The sequence below is a fragment of the Aristolochia californica genome, unplaced genomic scaffold (genome assembly GCF_029961685.1).
Source record: "Aristolochia californica isolate CCGP_79_NKW_82.1479 unplaced genomic scaffold, dmAriCali1.0.hap1 SCAF_4, whole genome shotgun sequence".
Classification (NCBI taxonomy): Eukaryota; Viridiplantae; Streptophyta; class Magnoliopsida; order Piperales; family Aristolochiaceae; genus Aristolochia; species Aristolochia californica.
The window spans coordinates 919,937-944,262 of record NW_027182103.1 but is presented as its reverse complement, the minus strand read 5'-3'; the positions used below and the strand labels follow the sequence as shown (position 1 = coordinate 944,262).

Below are 24,326 nucleotides of genomic sequence, written 5' to 3'. Positions count from 1 at the left end.
GCAACCCATCTTATTCTCTTCTGTATAAGCAATAAAAGCAGCATGCATCCCATTCACCAGAAACTAATGGCTTCTTGCGCATCTACAATAAGGGAGTCTACCCTGCTCTAATTCCTTTTAACTCTTAAAGTTTCCGGTAAAAAAAAAAAAAATAATGAAAAATAATGTGCCTAAAATGCAATATTCACCTCCCCTACCAAATTGGAGGGGAAAAACAAATGTTACAAATGAATATGACAATGCCTATGGCTCTCTGTCCATCAACCCCTTCCCAAGTTGTTTAAAATTAATTCAGACAAGATATCAACCCATACATCCGGCAGTCCAGGCAAGCACCAGTGCATGCAGTCCTGGCCCCAAATAGCAACTGCATCTTGCTTTCCTAACCAAACAGCTGGGTGAGCATCTGCTCTGAACTCGCTCAAATGGGTCAGATCCAGCAGCTTAATACTTGTACCCTCTAATGCCTGTCGAATTAGACGGTTCACTTCTCTCGCTTCCTTGTTCACTCCTTTATTCTTTGGGTCAAACCACATATCCAACTGCTCAGTTATCACCATGAAGTTCTCAAAAACAAATACAGCAATAATATCAAAAGGAAATCAAAACTAAATGAAGCAATAACATCAACAAGAAACTGATTTCCTTTTCACGCAAAACTACCTAAGGTTAAAAGCTTGTACCTGGCTCTCGTCAAGAGGTTCATCAAACAAGCAACTGCCGTTTTCATTCCATTCACCACCATAAAAATGTCTTGGAGATTGTGTTCGCCAGAACTTGATGGTTCTGGGAGGAACTTCTCTTTCTATGAATGAAACCATATTTTTGAGAACAACTTGGAGTCCATCAGATATTTTAAGAGGTGGAATTAGTGGCTTTCCTTTCTCATAGAAAACAAGTGGTGTCTCTTTCGGAAATTTATCATCGCCCCACCTGCATTCAAATTTGTAACACTTAGTACATGATTTTTTTCCAAATAACATGCACAATAAATCTACCCAGAGAATGCACTTCATAATTCCATCAATAAAAAAACGGTAATTTAACAATAGGAATCTGATGACAATGTCTTTTCCATCTCAGATTGCTTAACTCCGTCTAAAAGGAGAATCTTGCCCCACTGCTTGATGAATGTCAATCCAAGTGCTCCAGTATCTCTAGAGGTTGTCACCAAATAAATTCAAAAATTCCTTTGTAAGTATGACCAGTCCCTAGACACATAGATTACAATTTTGACTGCAATATGGCAGTATTGCATCTCAAGAGTCTCACTTAAAAAAATTACAATGTAATTAATAAGTTAAGGCCTTGGTGACACAAACCTATATGCTGTATTGACTATTAAGGTTACATATAGTTTGAATCTCAACCAGTTATAATCACAAATTTTCTTTTTTGATGACTACTATACCTAAAAACAGTTTTATCAAGATAACCAGATAGCAAGTAGGGGTTTCAAGCAACAGGAAGAGATACAGTCACCTAGATGATGCCACTGAGAGCAAATGGCTTCCAACATCCGCCCTAGTAAGGGAGCGCAACAGTTTTGTCTTCTTTAGCTTAACATTTTATAGCAGTGTCTAGAAGTTATAAATTATTTCACGTTTACAAAGAGTTGTTCACAAGTAACATGAATATTTGTGGCAGGTCACCAATATTTATGTAATACTAATAACAATGATAGCCAAAGTGCCAAATAGGGGTGTAACACCTCACAAACTAGGAGGTTTGCATAGCTAATTAGCAAGGAGGGTAGCATTTTGAAAGAAAAAAAAAGAGTCTATGAGCCAAATGCTCCTAAATGTCCTGGAAACGTGGAAATAGGAAATAAAGAACATGGAGTTTTATTGCCTTCAAAATATGTCCACCAGGATAACACATTGCTACCATTACATATCCTTGCATATAGAAAGCCATTTGCAGGGTCATGCTTAACTTCAGCTCAGTATCCTGCACTGAGGCATTAACTGAATTCTGGTAGGCTATCTTTCCTGGTGATATCCTTTTACCCTCTTGAGACATGAACGCAAAACCTTAATTGAGCCCAAGGCCTAACCTAGACTGTGACCTGCCCATGGCTCACCAAATCATGTGAGATTCCCAGATATTTGTTTCGGCCAGCTACTTTGACCACTTGGTTGGTTGAGTGAGCACCAACATGTACAGCGGGAGCATCAAGATGATGAAACCTTTGAGCCTACTAATCTTTTCCTCTCTAGAACACTATATTGTTGTGTAGTACCTGACATGCAACCACAAATGTCTATTTGTTCTGTAGGCACTGAAAATACCTCAACCATTGGTACAACTACAAAACAATCCCTCAGTGAAACCGCAATGACCCCTTCTTCACCCCACCCCACCACACATACAGATACTATTAAAATTTTCTAGATTACGTAAAAGTTAACTTTAATGCAGAGTACTGAAATAGATAGAGAAAGTAGTTGAAGACATGCAACATTAACTTAAATGCCCTGTATTAACTCTAGCACATCACTGGACTTCCACAACTATTAACATTTGTTAGATCAGACAAGAATCTACTCTAACCAGATTACTTTAAAATAAAATTTAAAAAGTGAAAACATGCAATACCAATGCCCCGAGTTAAAGACTAGCACATCATAGAACTTTGTAATGTTGACCCAGTCATTTGCAGGTACATCCACATCCACTCGATAGATTCCCTTTACTCCATCTTGGCCAGGAAATTTTGCAGGCTGCCAACTTTAAATATCAGCTATGAGCATGAGAATGCATCAATTTAATCACCAAAACATTTTACAAAAGCTAAAAGTAAAATAAAACTCTTAACTAAGAAGTAGGTATGGATCAACAAGCAATTCTCTTACTCATAATTGGCAAGTAAAACCGCCCGATGATAAGCAACTGTAACATTGAACTTGGGAAAGTATCCTCCCCTCCATGCACCTTTCCTCTTCCATTTTCTTGCTCCATCATCAGCTGAGTGCAGAATACAAAGAAAGGAAACCAAGAAATTTTCATTCAATGAATCCCCGACAAACCCAATATTCTTGTCTCTCAACAAACCCAAAAAGTCTAACGGGCGAACTCGTTGAAGAGAACAATTATTTGGGACCCATCTCCAAGAATTGATATTTCTCATGTTGTCCCTTTTGTTTCTTAAGCAGTTCCATGCATTCCTGTGAAAAGGGCAGTTGCCCTCATAGATAGGCTGATAACTCGGGTCTCGAATCCAGCGTCCTTCAAAGAAATTGCAAGCGGGTGATTTGCTTATATCGTGGAACCTCATGAATGAGGATTTTGTAGTAGTGCAAAGGGAAAGAACGGATGTGTAGAGATACAGCAGTATGCAGGTCAGCAGAATCAACCAAGGAAATACACGTGAAGACAGCTTCAACATCATTTCTCTGTAACCAATGAGAAGTGGAACAAGAAAAAGAAAAAGTGCTCAGCAAAAGAAGCAACTAATTTCAGAGAGGAGTCTGCCAATTGACAACATTGACAATTTGGGCAGTCGATGTCTCAACCAAAACCACCTTTAATTAGTGGTGCTAGGATGACGGAACAAAAAAACACCACATAACGGATTGGAAAAGACACAAAAACAAAATGAGAGAATTCAATGAGCAAGTAAATAACTCATTTTTTGCATAAAAAGAAACACAATGAGCATGAATTCTCATCTTAGTTGTCTAAGGTGGTAATCAAATCATCTCGAGGACCAATATCTATTCAACCTAGAGAAGGAATCCACATTTGCTTCAATGAATTTTCTCTTATGGTAACCCCCAATCACAGTTACAGTAAGAAAAACCTGCATAAAAAAAAACAAAACTACCTTCAAAACATTATTAAATTTTTTCCCCAGCAAATAGAACCAAAAGCCATTTCATTGAGAGGTATAGGATGAAATTTGCTTATAAAGTATAATAAGTATGCAACATAAAAGCCAACAACATTCTGTTGATAGGTATAAGAGGAATCTTTTCAAACATCTAATAGGAGGCCATTTCTGATTGGACTATGCTGGTTCTCTTTTATAACAATAACGAGTCAAATATGAACTTCAAAAAAGGGTTTCACAAGCAAATCTTGAAGAAGCCAAATAGTTTTGTTGAAACCAATGTTTGTCCATGGAAGGAAGGCAAAACAAAATCCATAAACTCGGACAGGTGTTTGCATAAATGGGTCTTTCATTTAATAACTTCGAATGGTTGGGTCGTGAGGTGAGAATAGTGGCGAGGCAGATCAACAACGTGTGAACTGGCACTGAAAGGGGAGGATTCAGGCAAATAAAGAAACGCAGAAAATCAATTTACTTGGCTTGATTGCTTCCGTTTTTTGTATCTCCCATTCGTTCTCTCGTTTCATAGGTCAGTGCTTGTGCTCGCTCTCCTCGGAAAGAGACCTCACGAAGAAATCGAATCAGAGTCGGTTTCCCTGGGTTTGTTTCCTTTTGGGTTCAGAACGCGGTCACGAAGTTTATAGGCAAGATTGCTTCGATTCTATTGTTGGGGTTGTGGCTGCCCTGTTCTCTCGACGAAACGCCTCTTCACGACGCCCTCTCTGCGAAGGCTATAAGCGGTCGCGAACCGAACCGCCGCTCACTCGAGTTCGGATCGGTTACTTAAACAAGGACGAACCGGTGCTCAAACCGAGCCGGGTCCCGTCCCTAACTCGTTTTTTCACGTACCAAATAATCAAAATTCGAATTTCATAACCTGGTAATCGTGTTTTACACTCATCGGCTGACACGATCGGAAGCCAAAACCATTTGCATTGTTACCCATCGAAAGAAATCGATCCTCTCCACATCTTCGAAGCGGGCGGCTGCGAATTGCAAATTCAGACCGATCGCTTCTTGGCACTCGTGTATTAGCCTCAATTCGTTGTGCTGGAGCTCCAGTCCTGTTGTAAAAGCCCTGTTCCTCTACCGTAGTTCGGGAGTCAAAGCTGAGAACGTAGACATTTCCTCCTCCTTCTCTGGATTTTGTATCAGGAATGTCGATGACTGGTGAGACGACATGGGTGGGAAAAAAGCCAACGAGACGACTAGGGGGCATGTCAGACGCGTTATCAATCGCGTCTGATCTAGGCTTCAAAATTCCTCAGGTTGACATCCTCATTCCCTAGGACCTTTTATCCGTTGTTTTTGTGTTTTTACCATGCATTCCTTGTTTAATGCCGTTACTGAAATGAAAGTAGTGCCTACTTTGTATCCGGATGGCAGGATGAGGTTTGTTTCCAGATGAGTCTTTTGCTTTCTTGTCAAAACTGTGATTTGGTTTTATGCATTAGTGTGTCAAATTACTCACCAGCTGGTTGGCTTGGTTTTCGCTGGCATGTCCAATGAGACAAATTACTCACTAACTGTTTTTTTTTTATATATATATATTTAATTTAATATCTATGTCCTCCTAGGAAGTTGCACAAGGCTTATCTTCAAATAGCGACAAGAGTGATGATTTGATAAGGGTATTGCGCGAGCTGACTGTTGTCCAGAGGAACATAGCTAACCTGCAAGTGGAACTTCAAGGTCGGAAGGTGAATTAATCGACTATTATTTTTCAGTCTAGTGACAACCTAAAGTTTCTCATTATGCATGTTTGTCTGTGGCTCTTTAAATTTTTTTCACAGCTGAATTTTGAGAAACATAATCATCAGGAAAAAAAACCTTACAAATAATTGATAGCTGCACTACACTTTCCATATTCATTTTTAACTCACTATGGATGGATGATCTAGTCTTTTACTGTTGTACTTAGTTATTTTTAATTAATTATGTGCCAATGTATTGTCACTACTATTTTGACATATTCATATGCATAGATCCTCTACTTTTACCATCATAAATTATTACAATTAGAGACATTTTGGTTCATTTGAACATGTTGCAGCTTAAGTTTCTATTTAGGGTTGTAATTGGAATGTTCCGGTGATTAAAAGAAGAGTTCTGGCATCCATCTTTGGTTTGGCCTATTCTCTTGTTTTGCACTTGGGGATTTTGGCTAGAAAACCCTCAATTTCTTGTAGTGCAGTATCATAATATTACCCAGAATATCACTCATGATGGGAATAAAATAAGTTGGGCCATATAGTGAAGATCGATAATTTTATTTTTTATTTTTCCTTTGAATAATATTCATATTTACTTTACAAAAATAACTCCAATATCTAGTCAAGTTAACATGTTCTTTTCTTTTGAAATGGGATAACATGTTCATTTAAATCCTTTGTTTTCTGAATGAAAGAAACTAGTAAACAACAGACTAGTACAAAAGAAGCCTAGTTGGGAACAAGGGCGCAGTCCCATAAATGCCTGGAAAATTGGTCCTGCCTTTAGCTAAAGACTGAGCTACTCTATAGCTGACCTAGTTATTGCAACCAAGAGCTAAAGAAACAAAGAGCAATGTCATGAATCTCCTTGGAGATGTAGAGGAGTTGCTTAGGTGGTTCAGCATCATGTAGAAGATCAATCACCAATTTGTAATCCCCTTCCACCATGGGAGGCTGCTATAGATATCACGAGGGGTACTAAGCCATGGAATACCGATCACAACGGAATCTGAAAAGCTGAGGAGCTAGAGTAGGTGATGAGAGTTCTACTATTATGATCTTCAAAAAGCCCCCAAAAAACTGTGACCTAGATTGCCCATAGAGCTATGATCGAGATTTTTACTTTAAAGAACTAATAGGAAGAGGTTGTCTTTTCTTAGGAATCTAAATCTCCAGGGTAGAAAGGGAGGAAGTCTCTTTCCACTTTTTGATGACTGACAGCACTAATGGAATCTGTAAAATCCATGAGGCCAGCAGTTTTAAGGATGAGGTGGATGAGTTCCTCATTGACTCCACCAATTGATGAGAAAAGAGGGCATCAGGGATAGGGGTGTTACCATTTCAGTAATGTGTCCGTAGACCAACAATCGAACCTGTTCTGCCTCTGAAGCAGATACAAGATTCGGTTCTGCTTCAACCTATACATGATCTCCAAAGAGGCAAGAGCTACCTAGGTGATGCAGGGTTTGGAAGCCAGCAACTTTCAGCGTAATAATATTTAGTTATGAGGATTTTCTCTGGAAAGCAGGCCTATCAACCTCAAAGTTCTACAACAACTCAGTGAGAAGGCCTGTATCATGCATCTTGTTAAAGTTGATTTAGGTCCATCCTGAAATGACTAGCTTATGTTAGGGGGCTTCTTCCTAATTAGCAAGCACAAACTTTTCCTAATCTTGGATCAACGTGGGACTACTGTTAATACTTCCCCTCATGTGTGAGCCCTCTTTGTGGCTTATACATGTGTACAATTTTTGGTGGAGGTCCATGTGTGGACACCTACTATGATTTTATGTTAATATTAAGTCCAAGTCTATCCCAGAATGACCAGTTAAAGTTAGGAGACATCTTCCTAAGGAATAACCCACAATGTTTTTCATCCTGGATCCATGTGGGACTACTCTTAATGCATTTATTTGTCTCAACTAAGTAGATGTTATTCAAACATGTCGGAAGAGTCTCTTTGATGGTAGTTGCACCCATTAATCTTTGTTATTGTGGCCACACTGTCTGGGTAAGCAAGAACAGAGAGAAAGTGAGTTGGAAAGCTGCAAAAGATGGACTTAAGGGTTAGACTACCCAACTTGGAGCATATGTTGTTCATTATTTGACTCAGAGGCTAGAAATTTGATGTAAACAAGTACTTCAGTGAACAATTCATATGCGGAGTGTTTTTTTGTCTCAGCATTGTGTCCAGGTTGTTAAATTGGGTCGAAGGCCTTATCCCAAAATGACTAGCCAACTTAGGAAACCTCTTTACCAACTAATAAACTCAAGATCTTTGTACTCACTAATCTATGTGGGACTATTCCTTAACACTCCCCCTCACGTGTAGACCCTCTTTTGTGGCTCTACAAATGGATAATTTAGGAGTAGGCAGTTTAGGTGTAGGCCCTCTTTTTTTGTGGCTCTACAAGTGGATAGTTTTAGGTGTAGGTCATCTTTTGTGGCTCTACAAGTAGATAGTTTAGGTGCAGGCCCACATATGAGTACCTGCTCTGATACCATGTTAAATTGGTTCAAAGGCCCTATCCCAAAATGACTAGCCAACTTAGGAAACCTCTTTACCAACTAATAAATTCAAGATCTTTGTACTCACTAATCTATGTGGGACTATTCCTTAACATAGGTAATTGGATTGCTCTTGAAATTGGACCTCTTGTATAGATATTTATAGTTTTTTATGTAATGCATCATCCTATGGGATAATTCCTTCACTATAGAGCATTTTTGGCATAATATGTTGAGTGGATCGCCCTTTCTTTGAATGAATGATCCTATGTAGCAGGTGAATACAAGATTTTTTGATAGAGAACATTACTGTCTTGGGCGTCTAAACCTCCAGTTTGCCTTGGCTGTTGTACTCTGATAGCTTTATGCACCTCTAATTTGGACATTTTCATACCATGGTTAAGAGTTTTGACCAGAATGTTCAGCTGTTGCTGGTGGCTCATAATGCTCTGTGCTACAAGATGACAAAGCATGCTGCCTCCTTATGACTGGAGACCTGTTACCTTTCATTTGAATGAATAGTGGATCATTTTGTTGGAAAATTTTCTTCACTGAATTATACTCTAAATTTTCAATGACTTGCTACGCTATTAGGGAAGTGAATCAACCAAACTTTAAAAATTTGGCTGATTCAAGCATAATGATGTTGGTGGCCATGGAATCATTTCTATAATGCTTATGGTTGTTTTGATTGGTCCTGTTCTCATATGAAATTATTTTGGTCAATATCAATTTGGATGCGCAGGATGACAAGAATGTGGCGCACCTGACACATGTGAGTGAAATGGAGAAGAAATGTGAATCTTTAGCAAGAATCACTTCCATATTGAAAGATGTTATTCAAAATAAGGTAATACATTTTCACCAACTTCACCAAATTTCTTAGGTTTAATTATATGTACAAGTAGGTAACTTGAAATACTTTGCATAATACCATATTTGTACATGGATATTCTGCCTCTACTTTGCAAGTTTCATACATTCAAACTGCAAAGATGTGTCTTTCAGCTAGCAGTTATTGGGTCTAGCTGTCACTTTGGAATGTTTTTCAAGTAACTAGTTCTTGGACACGAATGGTTGAGTGTAAGAAAAAGTAGTCTGTTGACATGAAGATTGGTTATTTTGTTTGGCAGGACAGAATCATAGCTCGACTTCAACAACCATATTCACAAGATTGCATTCCAGTGGAAGCAGAATATCAGGTAATGGACAAAGTTCACAACATCAATTTTGTTATTCACTTAATTATAAGATACCCTCTTTGTTCTGCTACATTGTATTGGCAGGGAATCTATAAGGTGTTTTTCATTCACTGTGTCTCATGACTATTATTTGTCTTTCTTCTGATTGTATTTTGTACAGAAACAATTTTCGGAGTTATTGCTTAGGGCTGCAAGTGACTATCAAGCCTTGACAGCATCCGTTGCAGATTTTCAGTGGAGTCAGAATTTTAGAGAGCCACCTTCAATTTGGGGGGTAAGAATGTATTGTCATTTATTTATTTTAAGTTACAAGTGGGTGATGCTTCAAAGATCTTGTCATAGATATTGTTTTTAATTTACATATCCTCTGAATGTGGTCATACTATTCCCTTATGATTAAAAGATTCCCTTTTGCTAATGTTGGATCACTGGCATCATTTTTGTCTATATCATGTTTCAAGAAAGAAAGAAAATAGAAGAAATTGGCAGTAGAGACACTATAATGTACATTTGATTGAGCCATTTGCAAGGATCTTTTGGTGAAGTACTGTGTGTGATTACCATTCAGCATAATGCATATGGTGCAAAAATTTGTGTGCAAATTTTCTGTTTCGTTGGTTCCAGGGGCATCCATGCATTATTTATAACCTGAAAAATTTGTTGGGCTGTTCAATGTCTGTATGTGTTGTGGATGAAGCAACTATTTGCCATAATCATCTTTATCATCATGGCCTTCTCCCTGCTATGTCAGGGCACGTGAATTCTTTATCAAAAAAAATTACAGTCTATCTGTTGAAGTCTTTTTCAGGTTTTCCTTGGCACCATTAAAGGAACAAGTAGATACTAAAATTTGGAAATAAACAATATGGGGTAGAAAATTTATGAAAAAAGATAATGAGGTGGGGTTTATTATTTTTGTTGATGAGCAATGCCAGCGAATACTTTATTTGCCCCATTGAGTTAAGTTAGATTGTAGATCATGCCAAGGCTCAATTGATTCTGTTGAAGTTCTGTGCTGTTAATGAAGTCTAGCAAGGTAGATAGATGTTGTAGGTAGTTAACCTTGCTAAGTAGATGGAAAATGCAAGTTTAGAAGGGCTTATGGACCATACTTACAAGCTCAATTGATATCTTTGATGTTCCATGGAATTAGTTAAGTCTATCCAGCTAGATAGACCTGGCAGGTTGTGTTGTCTGGTTAGACAGATTGCACCAAGTCCTGCAAGGCTGGATTAAATTCCCATTAAGTCATTTAGTTCTACCTAGAACTTCTGATCATTGTACTTGACATCATATGCCAAAGTTGTTGACACATAAATACAATTAGCTTTTTCTGGGTATGACCAAATCTGCTAAAATCAAGTGGCTTGGACCTTTTGCTCGATGGTCTCATTAGGGGCAGAGAGGGGTGGGATTGGCATGTTGTCATCGACATTAAAAAATAAAAGAGGATCCTTTTGGTTGTATTTTAAGCCATGTCTAAGTTGCATTTTTTTTCCAGATATTAATGGTTATCCGCTTCATATGCAGGAAATGCTACGACCAATTCCCATTGCTTTGTCTTCATGCACACGCTTCTTTGAGGCCATGTCAACAATGCGGGAGTCATTTGTGATGCTTCAACAGTTGCGAGTTGGCCAGTCTTCTCTGCTGACAACCCCAATCAAGGATCGCTTACAGGAGATTGAGGATGTTGAATGTCTGACCCCGTCTCCATGGAGGGATACCTCAAACACCGGTAGCCACGTATAACTAGACCGCCTTGTGTATAAATTTATTTGCTGAAAGGGTTTCTTATTCTGATATGAAGTGTGAATTAGAGGATCACAACTGGTTTTGGATTTATGACGTTATCACTTCCTACGGTATTCAACTCTAGCTTGAGGGAGGGTAAATGGTGGGTGTATGTGGATTGGCTTGTCAAACCAATTTTTTGTATTGTTTTTTGTAAAGAGAGAACATGCAAGGTTCTCCTGGGAACTACACATGAGTAGCGCAAGAACGGGCATTTCTCTGTTTGGTTCAGAAATCTGATTTGAATTGCATCTAATTCAGAAAAGATTAAAATGTGCTGGGTCTTATGACCAACCACAATTTATAATTGTTGAAGTCTCACATGGCAAAGAAATCCCAAGCGAAGAAATTGATAAGGATAGTTTGACATATATTAGTGAGTACAAATATCTTGCGTTTATTAATTAGCAAAAGAGGTTTCAGAACAAGATTCTTATATGTAGGCATCTACACAAATTGGAATAGGGCATTCGACCCAATTTAACTGGAATAAATATAAACAATGAGAGTAGGGTAGGCATAGGTTAGGTTAACTAAAACCTGAACTTGAATCCCATCCCCATCATCGTAACCCTATTCTTGCACTATCTCCACCTCATCCATGTAAACCTGACTTGTTTTAAGCCCGTTTTATATCTTTGTTTTATTTATAGGTTAAGTTCAGGTCAAATTTAGAAAAACACGTTTTTTTCTTACCGTTTCTTTGACCAGCAGGGTGAAATTAGAAACCTAAACCTAAGTTTTTGGGATCGGGTTACCAGTAATCAAGCCATGGTCGCATCACCGGGCCTAAATTTCTATAATAAAAAACAAAAAAATAGGTGAAAATATGTTTTCCTAGAGAACTCACCCCAACAATCCAAGGTGCCATTTCAAAGCGCCTTTTGGAGGGGAATCTCCGTTCTTGTGCCGTTATAAACCGCTCTCAGGCCATACCTTGTCCCGCCCACTGCTGCCCTTGTAAAAAAACTCATTACTTTTTTACTCTTCCCCCGTGTTTTCACTCTCACAATATTTTTAGTGTAGAGGGGAAGAAAATTCCAGATTCGTGAGCGGAAGGGAGCGACAAAAATGTTGGAGTGTGAGTGTGAGAGCTTTATATACAGCTTGGCGAGGCAATGCGGTTGTGCCATCCTGTCAAATGCTTAGACTCTAATCTGTAATCGCCCGTCTCATCTTGCTCATTAAGCGGGAATCAGGTTCCCTTTTTGCCCGTTTTTTCATTTCTTTCAGTGTTGTTCTGTTATTTCGTTGAGGTTTCTTTACCTATTGCATGCTCTCTTTTTTTTTTTGTGTGTTTTTTGAGCATTTGGATCTTCTCTACCATGTACGATCATATGAACTATCGACTGAGAGTGTGTGGTTGAAATTTTTTTGTTGTTTTCTCACTAGATTTGCTGGATTTGATTTTGCAAGTAATTGATATTTTTGGAGGAACTCATGAAAAATTGTTGTCTTCCCGACGTTGTAACCATCAGGAGATTCAACTTTTGCGTGCTTGGTGTATTTCTGATTCTTGCTTTTTTGGAGGGTTTTAGGGGGTTTCAAGGATCTGCATTCAGACTACTTCGGCACACCTGAGTGTTTTTTTTTTTTTTCTGTATGTGGGTTTAAATGTGTGTGTTCTTCAGATTGCGTTTACTCGTATTTTTCGTGAAGTTGTATTTTTTTAATCCATTGTCTTTGATTGCGTTTTGTTTGGCTCTGTGCTTTCTCTGCGTTTTTCATCTTTCTGAATGTAATTTCTGTATGATCTTCTATGTAATACTTTTCTTGCGAATTTTGCCGTGTTTTCCTTGGCAGCTATGGATCTATTGAAGGATAGCAAATTCCTGAACGCTTCCTTACTCATATTGGCAACCTTCGTCTTCTTGAAATTTCTATCTCTGCTAAAGAACTCTAGATCTGGAAAACGCCTTCCTCCGTCCGTGAAGGCATGGCCATTTCTTGGAGGACTTGTTCGATTCATGAAAGGTCCGATTGTGATGCTCCGGGAGGAGTATCAAAAGCTTGGAAGTGTATTCAGTGTGCAGCTTGCGAACAGGAACATCACATTCTTCATTGGGCCGGAGGTCTCAGCACATTTCTTCAAGGCACCTGAGTCCGATCTTAGCCAGCAAGAGGTCTACCAGTTTAATGTTCCCACCTTTGGTCCTGGAGTTGTTTTTGATGTTGACTATTCAGTGAGGCAGGAGCAGTTTCGCTTCTTCACAGAGGCTCTCAGAGTGACAAGGTTGAAGGGATATGTAGATCAGATGGTTGTTGAGGCTGAGGTATGTATATCAGTTCTTTTTGCTGATGCCATTCCCCTCATCAGGAAACTAATCAATGACTTCTTCATTGTATTGTTGGATGTGAATTGATAGTGCTTAGTATTCTTTTTGCTCTGGCACAAGTGTCTATCGAATGCATATTTATGCTAATAATACAGTTTATATGGTTTATATACTCTCTATGAGTATCATGACCTCATTCAATTGGAGCTTCTGTTTTATTCGTCTTGAATTGCTAACTAGCTCCATTTGATTAATGTGTTCTACTTACGGTGGGTTTTGGTTTGACAAGATTGTTCAGAGTTCACCGAGATACTTTAAGAGGAGCACAGTAGTTGTGCTAAAGGTTGTTCAAGTGTGTCGCAATACATTACCAAGTGATGTGTTGTTGTGAAAAGATAATTTGGTCTCCACTTGAAGCAATTAAAAGCTCTAACCTCAGGCAATGGATTTAGTTTAATTTTGATGCCACTTGCCAAGCAGTTCTCTATGATGAAGATAGTTTTAGAATCTGCTGTTTGAAAATTATTTGAACATAGGGCCGTGTGAGATACTCATATGTATCATCCACGCCATTTTGTTGTGGGAACTCATTGAATTGATACTTATTATTTGACTTTAACATTGTGTATCTGCTTCTCAACTGATATATTACTGTGTTGTCTATTTGTCGCAGGATTATTTCTCAAAGTGGGGGGAAAATGGTGAAGTGGACTTGAAGTATGAGTTGGAGCATCTCATCATCCTGACGGCCAGCAGATGCCTTTTGGGTCGTGAGGTGAGGGACAAGCTTTTTGATGATGTATCAGTCCTTTTCCATGACCTTGACAATGGGATGCTCCCAATTAGCGTCATCTACCCTTACCTCCCAATTCCTGCTCACCGTCGACGGGACAGGGCTCGAAAAAAGCTTGCTGAGATCTTTGCATCCATCATCTCCTCCCGCAAAGTTTCTGGGAAATCCGAGAATGACATGCTTCAGTGCTTCATTGATTCTAAGTACAAAGATGGCCGGCCTACCTCTGAATCGGAGGTCACTGGCCTCCTCATTGCTGCCCTATTTGCTGGACAACATACTAGTTCCATCACCTCCACATGGACAGGGGCTTACCTCCTCCGCCACAAGGGATACCTTTCTGCAGTGTTGGAGGAGCAGAAGAGTTTGATAAAGAAACATGGAAACAAAGTTGATCATGATATTTTGTCAGAAATGGACACATTGTATCGCTGCATCAAGGAAGCTTTGAGACTCCACCCTCCTCTGATTCTTCTACTTCGCCAATCTCACAGTGATTTCACTGTGAAGACTCAAGAAGGGAAGGAGTATGATGTCCCAAAGGGTCATATAGTGGCCACTTCACCAGCTTTTGCCAATCGGCTTCCATACATTTACAGCGACCCAGACAGTTATGACCCAGACAGGTTTGCACCTGGGAGGGAGGAGGACAAGGCTGCTGGACCGTTCTCGTACATCTCATTTGGTGGCGGTAGGCATGGTTGCCTTGGTGAGCCATTCGCTTACTTGCAGATAAAGGCAATTTGGACTCATCTGTTGAGGAACTTTGAGCTGGAGCTGGTTTCTCCCTTCCCAGAGATAGACTGGAATGCTATGGTTGTGGGAGTGAAAGGAAAGGTCATGGTACGTTATAAGAGGCGACAGCTGATTGTAGACTGACGATACAATGATCCTTTGTGTGTGATTAGATTAGTAAGTCAAGTATGGTTTGTTCTTGTTGATGTTGTTGTTTTTTTTTTTTAAATCATTTTTGAAAGTTTCCTTCATCACTCTATTTGTTAGGGGTTTTAGTAGGTGTTTGTCTTGCTCGAGGGAATTCTTGAACAGATCTGAAGTGAGAACAGGTTATGAAAACAAAATGTGTTACATGGAACTGTGCTTTACTGTTGACTTCATTTCTCTTTCCCTGCATCTGTACCACCCTATCCAATGTTCTATAGACCTCAAACTGATCAGGAGAACACATTATATGGCCAAGATTACTTGGGGTATTTTCTAATTCGAAAATGCTAATTATAAGTGTGGAGTTCCTCACATAGCATCCCATGTGGCTGGCACTGACTAGGCTTTGGCATCAACTGAGGTCCCAAAATACAAGATCTTTAGTAGATTTTCTTGATAATTGAAACACTAAGGAATAAATATTTATTTATTAGCTATCTTTTTACAGCCCCACCGAGAACGGGAATCCCGTGGATCTAAGCCACGAGCTCCCGGAAATAAAATTCCCGGCGGAAAACTGTTCAGCCTCCGCCGTCTGGGTGATCACCTTGTATCCCTTCCAATTCACTCTCCCCGCTGTCCCAGCGCCGGTTCCCGTGTTCTGATACTCGGCGTAGTAAAGGGTGTCGAGGGCGAAGTCCTCGTTCCACGGATACCACCCTTCCGGCCGGATGACGTCGCTGACATCAGACTTCATAACCACCGTCCTCGAGTACTGTTTCCATGGCCGGCCGAGGTAGCTGGGGAAAGAGCTTTTGACGGGGAGTAGGTCCGAGGTGGCGCCGATTCGGCAATTTTGGATGACGATGCCCGTGTTCTCGTTTGGGTCGTTGCGGCCTTGGGCGGTGAGCATGTTGCGCTGGCCGGAGTTGGGTCGGCGGGCGTGGATGTCGCAGTCCTGGAAGACGGCGGCGGCGTTGCCAAAGATGAAGTCGACCGTGCCGGCGATGAGGCAGGCGCGGTAAAATTGGCGGAGGGAGTGGACATAGAGGGTGTCCTGGTATGCGAGGATGTCGCAGTCGTAGAAGGCCGAGCGGTCTGATCCCACCCGCAGCGCCACCGCCTGGTGCTTCGACGGCCCGGCCGTGTTCTCGAACGTCAAGCCCCGGGCGAGAAACCCTGCTCCGACGATCGCTGCAACGATTTACACTATGTTAAACACAATGTATTAAGCTTAGTCGGTTTTTGCACGGAGAGGCGGAGGAGGAAGAGCTGACCTACAGTAGCGGACTTGAAGGTGGTGCTGCCATCGACCACGTTCCGGTCTCCGGTGATGATGGTATTCTTCCTTCCGTCTCCGACGAACATTAAATTCGTCTTCTTTTTCGGAACCTCCACGTTCTCCCTGTAAACTCCCGCCTTGATCCCAATTATGAATCTCATACTACTCTTCTCCGGTGCAACCGCCACCGCCTCAGAAACCGTCCTGTAATCACCACTTCCATCTGCGGCCACCTTGACGTTGGGCGTCACATCCCCAGCTTGCAAGAGCTTCCTGTCTCCTGCAGATAACCACTTGGGGAACCCATCGTCTCCCATTTCCTCCAGCCTTCTCTCCGACGCTCCAGTCTTTTCCTTCTCCGACGCCATATCAGTACCGGTCATGTTACAGATCATGGCAAGAGCATTACTGCACATTTTCTTCACATGCCCCAGACCCTTCTCCAGTTCCTTTTTCACCTTCTTGTCCGCCCCGTCATGTGAGAATCCATCCAGACACGACTCCTGGTTGGTCATGGCGGCGCTGAGGAGGGTCTTGAGGTCGTCCGCTTGTTCGGAGATGGACTTCTTCCAAGGGTAGACTTTGAGGTCGTCGGCTGTTTCACGAAGCTCGTCGAGAGTCTCGTCAATGTTCTCCTGACAGTCATGGATGGCGATTTTCTCTCGGCGGGTCAGCTTCCTTCTCCGGATGGCCCTCTCGATGTTGATGAAAGAGTGTTCGACAGCGAGGATGGTAAGATTGAGGGAAGCTTCTATGACGTCTTTCTGGGTCGAAACAGAAGCGGCGAGAGAAGGCAGGGAGGCGATTGCAGTAAAGCAAAGCTGCGGGAAACGAGTGGAGCTGCAGGAAGAGCGGAGGACGTCATGAAAGGCTGCAATGTTAGCGGCATTTTCTTGATGAGTTTTGGAGTACTTTTTAGTGAATGTGGCGGCGATGGAGACGACGGAGGCAACGAGGAGGGAAGAGAGAATAACGATAATAAGCTTCTTCCTGCTGAAACCTCCAGCACCGACCCGGAACTTGCCGGAATTCGGCGACAAGTTTTCCGGCCAGTTAGCCATTTTCCAGCGATAGGAAATCTGAAACGACCAGTAGTGCAGAGAATGTTTACAATTAGGTGGGATTTTATAGGAGAAACCTGCATTAATCGATCATAATTGATGAAGAACAAAACATTATTCCCGTTTGCATAATCTTTAAACTTTAAACTAAATATTAAAATTGCTAATTTTAAGAAAAATTATATTACATTAGGCTTTTGCTTTGTAAATTTAATTGTCAAAAGTGAGTTGAATGAATTAAAAATTAATTTTTATTTACATTTATTTTTAAGTTTCTATAAATGTTGAGCATAACATGAAACTAAGATCGGATGTACACATGGAAACTTTAAGAAACACAGTAATAAATATAGACTCGTAATGAAAAGTAGAAACACAAGAAATTTTGATGCAAATTTATGCTTATTGAAACAAAACAATGTTGGCATAATTTCAATGTTCCAAATGGACATTTTGTGGGTGCTTTCCTCCAAATGGAGTAGATTCCAACTTAGTTGTATAGGTTGCAATAATTAAAGCAAGAAATTGTCCTTTTATGTCGATCATCAGGTTCAAAAAGTCATCAGAGAGACTAAAAAAACATTCTGCATTCACATGTGAGAATGCCTACTCACATGTGAAAATGCCCTTTTTGCCAGCCCAAAAGTCCTGGAATAAATGCTTCAAGTCAAATTAGATAGAGTGAAATCATTTTCCTCTTTTTCTTTTGCATCCTTTTCCTTTTCCCCTTTGTCAAAATATTTACTTGATGAGAATGCTGTTGTTTCAATGTTTGTCTGTTTTCCAATGTTTGTGAGCTATAAATCAGTTATAGCTATTGCTTTACGTTCAGAAATTGGTTTTGAGCTGTGTACATCAGTCACCATTTTTATATCTATAATGGGAAAGGATTGGATAAGTTTTCCCTTCTGAAAAAATCAAATGAGACTCCTGATGTGTTGGGAGGTATTTGGAGAGGAAAATGGGTCAAAAGTTTATCCAACCACGAATAACCATGTTAAAAACTCTCTTTCTTGACTAATAAATTCAAAATCTTTTTATCCATTTTTTCATTAAAAACAATTCTTTCTAACACTTTTCCTCAGGCACAAACATTCTTTCCAACAAAGACATCCTGGTTCTTGGTTGAGTCGATTCAGCTTTGGTCTGGCAAGAGACAAATAAGGGGTCTGGCTCATAAACGAGAAAACCAGAATATATGGGAGTCACCCAATCCCCTAAAATTACTCTTAACAAGCTGCAGAACTCCATTTAGAAATCTCACTATTGACATTGTGACATGACTTAAGGTTGTGTCAATGCTGGGACTTCTGTCTGCAAGTGAGTACCTGCTCAGCTCTCACAAATTTCCAAGCTTAAGATAGCAGACAAAAAGTTAGCAGTTCAACTCAGCAGATGATGAGTTTAAGAGGGTTAGTTTGTTTCTTTGAACTCAGATCCGTTATGTAACCAATTTTTACAACAGATGTTAGGCAGCAGAAAATCATTGGTATAAACAATTCGTTATATGCCTAATAAGCATAATGTTCCTTTACATAAAAGAATTATTTGAAAGAATTCTTCCACCTTTATTTGGTTCAATCAACAATGCAGAAAGAGTCTTCCTGCTACCTGAAGAATAAACCAATGAAGTCTCCCCAATATCCAGCCAACTGCATAAACTCATCAGGAACTTGTTAGACCAATCTTATAATCTACGTATCTCTGGGTTTCTTCATCAATTCAACAAGTAACTTACCTGAGCTAGAATGCCATTGCCCGTTTGACCTTCAATGATCAACCCTGCTGTCAGTCCTATCATAGCCCATGCCCCATTAATTGCTTCAATCTTAAGTTGCATCTGAATCGAGTTCATATACAATTTAATGCCCATATACAGAAAAAGAACCATCCATCTTTGCCAAAAAGTAATGATATGTGAGTTTTTTACATTGAAAGTAAAACAATCAATGTCTAATAAAAATTACCGGTCCAATCTTTCAGAAAGGACCTTCTAGGAAGTATGAATAAGCTCACCCTCCTTTAATTTCTCTTTGGCTTTTATTTTCTGCATTTGTATGTCAGCCAAACGCTTAGCCTCCACAGGATCTACCATGAGTATTTTGTCACCACTCTTACCTCCTTTCAGTATGTAAAAAACGGCTAACATGTTAGCACTTGGCATGAACTCATATTTCTACAGCACACTACATTATTTTCTAACTTGTTTTATTTCTGATATTTTGTACAAAGCAAGGTAGCTTGAAGACTACATCCAAAGTTCCAACATATTGAACTAGCCAGCAACTCTAAAACTGGATCAGAACTGCTTAGGTTTTACTAAAGCTCAAGTGAAAACTAGTAAATTTTCACTTAGGTTCTTTGTGGTGGCAGGTTACATGCTGAACGAAAAGTAATTCAGAACTAATTTACATTAAAAATGGTCAACTGATTCTATCAACTCACTTCCATGGAGAAAGACTCAAATCTAAAAAGGGGCACCATAGATAAAATATAAGTTTGAGATTCTAAGACTGCAAGCTGATAAAAATGGTCCACTACTTCTATCAACTCCATTTTGAGTAAGACTCAAAATCTGTCAAGGGGCATTATTGGCAAAAGCTAACTACTTTAAAAAGTACTCAATTTGAGAGGTTTTAATCTGAGTTGAAATGGACAGGCACATGGGCGAGTTGCATGTTGTATCAATTGAACCATTCCATACCTGTGAAATTTCACAATATTAAAACCAGATATTGTAAAAGCCAAGATGCATACAGCAGCATTGATCAGAACCTGAATTTCTCACTATTGCAACGGTGGCTGATTGAGTTGATCTCTAGCTTGCTATGTAACCCCCAGCTGGAGAAGGGATGAAAAGAAAACATTACTACCAAGTTCAGAAATGCTTCCACATGACTCACCAAGCCATTTAAAAATTCTCTGTAACTTGCAAATATAACTAGAATTATGAAATCAAAGACATGGTGAATGCAAATAGAATATATCAGTTATCACGAGGCCCTAAAATACGATTCATTTGTAACTTCCAGAACTGTTCCCCCTTATTGTATGGGACGGTCCTCCTCCCTAATGTAATTCCTTTCTCTCTTCAAAAAAAATTCAGTATCATTTCAAATAAAAATAAATAAATAAACTTCCAGAACCGTTCCCAGTCTCCACTTGATACATATATAAAATGTGAGTTTCAAGAATCAATTGGGACTAAAACGATATTATCCTCATTAGCTTAACATCTATCATGGAGTCTGATGAAGTTGAACAGCAGCAAAAAGTGTATGTGATAAACATTGTGTGTATATTTACGGCTACTATGTACATTTGTGGACCGGAGAAATGAATTCACTCACAGAAAAAATCTTTTAAAGGATATGACCTCTTTTTTTTGAGAAGTAAGGATATGACCTCTTCAAAACTGCCCTTTTAAACAGATAAAAGTTAACCACAAAGGATCCTTAGCTCTAAGAGCTAACTCTTTGCGTCTGTCCATATCTTTCTGTCTTTTTTCAGAGTCCAAAAATGAAATTTTAGAAACATCAGATTCCACAAACCAAAGCATATAATAATAGGAAAAGATTAGAAATTAAGAAAGATGATGACAAGTCAGAGGTGTATGTTCAGTTCAAACCATACAGATAACTCACTCGAGGCAAATGCCAATGGATAATCCCAGATGAAGCCTCGAACAAAGAAAAATCAGGGCGCAAAGACTTGTACAAGGAGAGCAGTATCGAATGTACAGAGCAGCATTAAAAAGAATATAATATTAACACCATGAAATAGCAACTAAATTAACTCCTTTCAAGTAATAATAACACCAAGACAAATGCGCGTTAAGAGCCCAAAGAATCCTATTATTGACAAAGAAAAACCCTGAAGAGCCTAGAATGCCCTAAACTAACCTTTACATTCAATACTTCTCAAGAAACTTAAATGCCAAAGAAACAACAAACTCTTTACAAATTTCAGACAAAATAATTTTTTACAAATTTCAGAAAACAACAAACTCTTTCATAACTCTTTAAAAATTTCAGAAAACAAAAACGTCAGCTTTGTCGACGTCGTAACACAAATAATCAGGACACATTGTTGGTTGGTCCTCCACTATATCAGAAAAATCAAAGTAAAAACTCTCCGAAGAAGGAGAGAACCCATCTTGTAACTTCTGAAAGATCTCCGAAGAAGAGGGACGCGTAGACGAAGCCTTCAACACAGAAAAATCAGAAAAGGCATGCTCAGATGTCATCCCAAGGTCTATGATCAACTCCGATGGAAGAAAGCTGTCCGAAGGACGAGGGAACCCATCATGTAGTATCTTCTGAAAGCTCTCCGGAGAAGAGGGAGATGCAGATGAAGTCTGTAACAAAGAAATATCAGGCGGAGCTATAACGATAGGCAAACAGCACTGGTTAGAGGTCATTCCAATGTCTTGTGTCATAAAGATCTCCCAAGAAGGAGAGAACCCGTCTTGTATCTGCTGAGAGCTCTCCGGAGAAGAGGGAAATGCAGATGAAACCTCTGACAAAGTGGTCGGCTCTGTAGGTGAAGGGTTGTCAAAGGGGAGGGCATCATACACAATCGCAGTCTCGACCAGTGAGGTGTTTTCGTTGAAGTCTTCGGGAGGGAGGTCATGTGGAACTGGAAAAGAGCCTGTAGTGAAGTAGAGGTTTGGGAGCGGCCCAACAGAGTAGATGGATCGACCCTAAGGCGTTGTCGCACTTCAGAACTCAACCTGGTGTAATCTTGAATGAGACTGTTTATCTTGGATTTGTCATTGGGCCAAGATTCAAGATCACCGTTTGGAGCACCGGTGCAAAGAAAGAGAACTTCAGTACCACATAAGGTAGTGATCTGGTTACAGAGAGACTTGAAGCCCTTGAGTCGCCTCTTGAAGGTATCGACTCTCTTCTTGGGGCAACTGATCAAACTCCACACAGGCGCCATGTTGGTTGTTTGATGATCCTCACTGGCTCTTCTCTTCTTCCCAAATCCCAAACTCTTCACTCTTTGATCGCTCTTTCTTCCCTTCCCACTCTTCCTTTCTCTCGATCAATCTTCCTAAATAAAAATTAGTAAATCAAATATTTGACAATAAAAAGTAAATATATCTCAATAATGTAAGTCTAAATACACTAAGACTAAGACTTTTATATTTCTTATAAAATCAAATAAACGTTGGAAAATCCGTTTTTATCGTATAGGAATGGGAACAGACCAAAGTGTTCATCTATGTATAGCTCTTTCTATTGAATATTTTTGTTTAAAAATAATGATTTTTTATACCTTTGAAAGTGTATCTTCAAATTTATACGTTTTTATGTGTAGGTTAATCTAGTCATATTTATACGTTTTTATGTGTAGGTTAATCTAGTCATTAGCCCCTAAACGCTAAACCCTAACCCTAAATACAGAACAAAAACCATAAACTTTTTACACTAAACCCTCTAAAAGTCCTAGACCCGAAACCCTATAACCCCTAAACACTGACTCCATTAGCCCCAAAAAGCTAAACCCCTAACCCTATAACCCCTCAACACTAACTCCATTAGCCCCTAAACGCTAAACCCTTATCCCCTAACCCTAATTCAAGAACCTAAACCATAAAATTTTTACACTACACCCCCTAAAAGTCATAGACCCTAAACCCCTAAACACTAACTCCATTAGCCCCTAAACAGTACTCCCTTAACCCTAACCCAAATTCCATAACCTAAACCATAAACTTATTACACTAAACGCCCTAAAAGTCCAAGACCCTAAACGCTAAACCCTTAACCCTAACCCGGATTCCAGAACCTAAACCATAATGTTTTTACACTAAACCCCCTAAAAGTCCTAGACCCTAAACCCTATAACCCCAAACTCTAAACCCTTAAACCCTAACTCCATTAGCCCCTAAACGCTAAACCATAAACTTTTTACAGTAAACCCCCTAAAAGTCCTAGACCCTAAACCCTATAACCCCAAACACCTAAACCCTAACTCCATTAGCCCCTAAACGCTAAACCCTTAACCCTAACCCAAATTCCAGAACCTAAACCATAAACTTTTTACACTAAACGCCCTAAAAGTCGTAGACCCTAAACCCTATAACCCCAAACTCTAAACCCCAAAACCCTAACCCCAAACTCTACCTTATCCCCAACTCTAAATACCCTAAACCATAAAGACGAAATTGAACCCTAAATACCATAAATACTAACCCTATATCCCGAAATAATGCAGAAACTAAACAATAAATACAAATACAGCACACAGAAATTAAGATTAAATCAAATAGAACAGTAAATTAAGATTAAATCAAATAGAACAGTAAATTAAGATTAAATGAAATAGAACAGTAAATTAATAATAAATAAATTAGGGTTGAGGGTTACCTTCTGAAATTTCTGGAAAACCGAAAGCCGATGTGGAAATCGAAGCCAAATGGGAAAATCAAGGGAAATCGAAGTAGAATCTAAGAAACTGACTCTGAGATGGGGGAATCGAAGGAAATCGGAACCGAAATGGGTTAAATCGATGGAAATCAGGAGGGCTTTTAGGGGAAAAAAGAAGAGCGAGAGGGAGAAGGGAGAAGGGAGAGGGAGGCCGAGAGAGACAAGGAGAGAAGATGGGGAGACGATGAAGGGAGAAAGATGCGAAGATGACGAGAAGGGAGAAGTGATACGAAGACGACGAAGGGAGAAGAAGCAGCGAGCGCGGGAGAATTGTTGAGAATTTAATATCGACCGGGCCGATCCCTCTTATATTCATGTTGCGCCTTCACTAAGGTCTCGAGGTTTTAGCGCAACTGGTTTCTATATGGTTCAGAGCAAGGTAGGTCCCGAGTTCGAGTCTCGCTCCCACCTGTTTCCACGAGCCACAAATGGCAACGTGCGGGGGAGTGTTGAGAATTTAATATCGACCGGGCCGATCCCTCTTATATTCATGTTGCGCCTTCACTAATGCCTCGAGGTTTTAGCGCAACTGGTTTCTATATCGAGG

The 24,326-nt window shown here is 39.8% G+C and overlaps 3 protein-coding genes and 1 long non-coding RNA gene across 8 annotated transcripts; 1 reads left to right on the top strand and 3 right to left on the bottom strand.

The window, feature by feature from the left end:
• Window positions 1–14: 14 nt before the first annotated feature.
• On the bottom strand, window positions 15–4,443 carry LOC137962906 (protein trichome birefringence-like 12). 2 transcript variants are annotated; one of them, XM_068810032.1, is made up of 5 exons: window positions 4,308–4,443; window positions 2,856–3,395; window positions 2,599–2,730; window positions 684–933; window positions 15–566 (listed from the first exon to the last, which is right to left on the bottom strand). In XM_068810032.1, the coding sequence occupies exons 1-5, from the start codon at window positions 4,340–4,342 to the stop codon at window positions 261–263; spliced, it is 1,263 nt and encodes a 420-aa protein (XP_068666133.1). In that variant the 5' UTR covers window positions 4,343–4,443; the 3' UTR covers window positions 15–260. The 2 variants fall into 2 exon arrangements, with proteins under 2 accessions (XP_068666133.1, XP_068666134.1); XM_068810033.1 differs by having other exon boundaries at window positions 15–542.
• Window positions 4,444–4,728: 285 nt separating this feature from the next.
• On the top strand, window positions 4,729–15,220 carry LOC137962421 (obtusifoliol 14-alpha demethylase-like). Of its 2 annotated transcripts, XM_068809275.1 has the most exons (8): window positions 4,729–5,100; window positions 5,410–5,532; window positions 8,798–8,902; window positions 9,186–9,254; window positions 9,415–9,528; window positions 10,785–10,992; window positions 12,852–13,321; window positions 13,998–15,220. In XM_068809275.1, the coding sequence occupies exons 1-8, from the start codon at window positions 4,990–4,992 to the stop codon at window positions 14,994–14,996; spliced, it is 2,199 nt and encodes a 732-aa protein (XP_068665376.1). In that variant the 5' UTR covers window positions 4,729–4,989; the 3' UTR covers window positions 14,997–15,220. The 2 variants fall into 2 exon arrangements, with proteins under 2 accessions (XP_068665376.1, XP_068665377.1); XM_068809276.1 differs by lacking the exons at window positions 4,729–5,100; window positions 5,410–5,532; window positions 8,798–8,902; ... (1 more) ...; window positions 9,415–9,528; window positions 10,785–10,992 and adding an exon at window positions 12,028–12,247.
• A 201-nt stretch (window positions 15,221–15,421) lies between these two features.
• LOC137962422 (pectinesterase-like) lies at window positions 15,422–17,389 on the bottom strand. The gene is made up of 2 exons (XM_068809277.1): window positions 16,277–17,389; window positions 15,422–16,193 (listed from the first exon to the last, which is right to left on the bottom strand). The coding sequence occupies exons 1-2, from the start codon at window positions 17,340–17,342 to the stop codon at window positions 15,502–15,504; spliced, it is 1,758 nt and encodes a 585-aa protein (XP_068665378.1). The 5' UTR covers window positions 17,343–17,389; the 3' UTR covers window positions 15,422–15,501.
• A 1,371-nt stretch (window positions 17,390–18,760) lies between these two features.
• On the bottom strand, window positions 18,761–24,020 carry LOC137962424 (uncharacterized). Of its 3 annotated transcripts, none has more exons than XR_011115131.1 (4): window positions 23,720–24,020; window positions 20,118–20,183; window positions 19,081–19,463; window positions 18,761–18,994 (listed from the first exon to the last, which is right to left on the bottom strand). It is a non-coding gene; the product is annotated as an uncharacterized lncRNA (long non-coding RNA). The 3 variants fall into 3 exon arrangements; XR_011115132.1 differs by having other exon boundaries at window positions 18,761–19,182; window positions 19,359–19,463; XR_011115130.1 differs by having other exon boundaries at window positions 18,761–19,463.
• Window positions 24,021–24,326: the final 306 nt, after the last annotated feature.

Bases quoted from the DNA above. Each gene is read 5' to 3' on its own strand.
- LOC137962421 (XM_068809275.1), top strand. From the start codon at position 4,990: ATGTCGATGACTGGTGAGACGACATGGGTGGGAAAAAAGCCAACGAGA. The intron at 10,993-12,851 runs GTAGCCACGTAT...TTTCCTTGGCAG, and splicing joins GAGGGATACCTCAAACACCG to CTATGGATCTATTGAAGGAT. The intron at 13,322-13,997 runs GTATGTATATCA...TATTTGTCGCAG, and splicing joins AGATGGTTGTTGAGGCTGAG to GATTATTTCTCAAAGTGGGG.
- LOC137962422 (XM_068809277.1), bottom strand. From the start codon at position 17,342: ATGGCTAACTGGCCGGAAAACTTGTCGCCGAATTCCGGCAAGTTCCGG. The intron at 16,194-16,276 runs GTCAGCTCTTCC...AAATCGTTGCAG, and splicing joins CTTCAAGTCCGCTACTGTAG to CGATCGTCGGAGCAGGGTTT.
- LOC137962906 (XM_068810032.1), bottom strand. From the start codon at position 4,342: ATGGGAGATACAAAAAACGGAAGCAATCAAGCCAA. The intron at 3,396-4,307 runs GTAAATTGATTT...CATTGGTTACAG, and splicing joins AACGGAAGCAATCAAGCCAA to AGAAATGATGTTGAAGCTGT. The intron at 2,731-2,855 runs GTAAGAGAATTG...TGATATTTAAAG, and splicing joins GTTTTACTTGCCAATTATGA to TTGGCAGCCTGCAAAATTTC.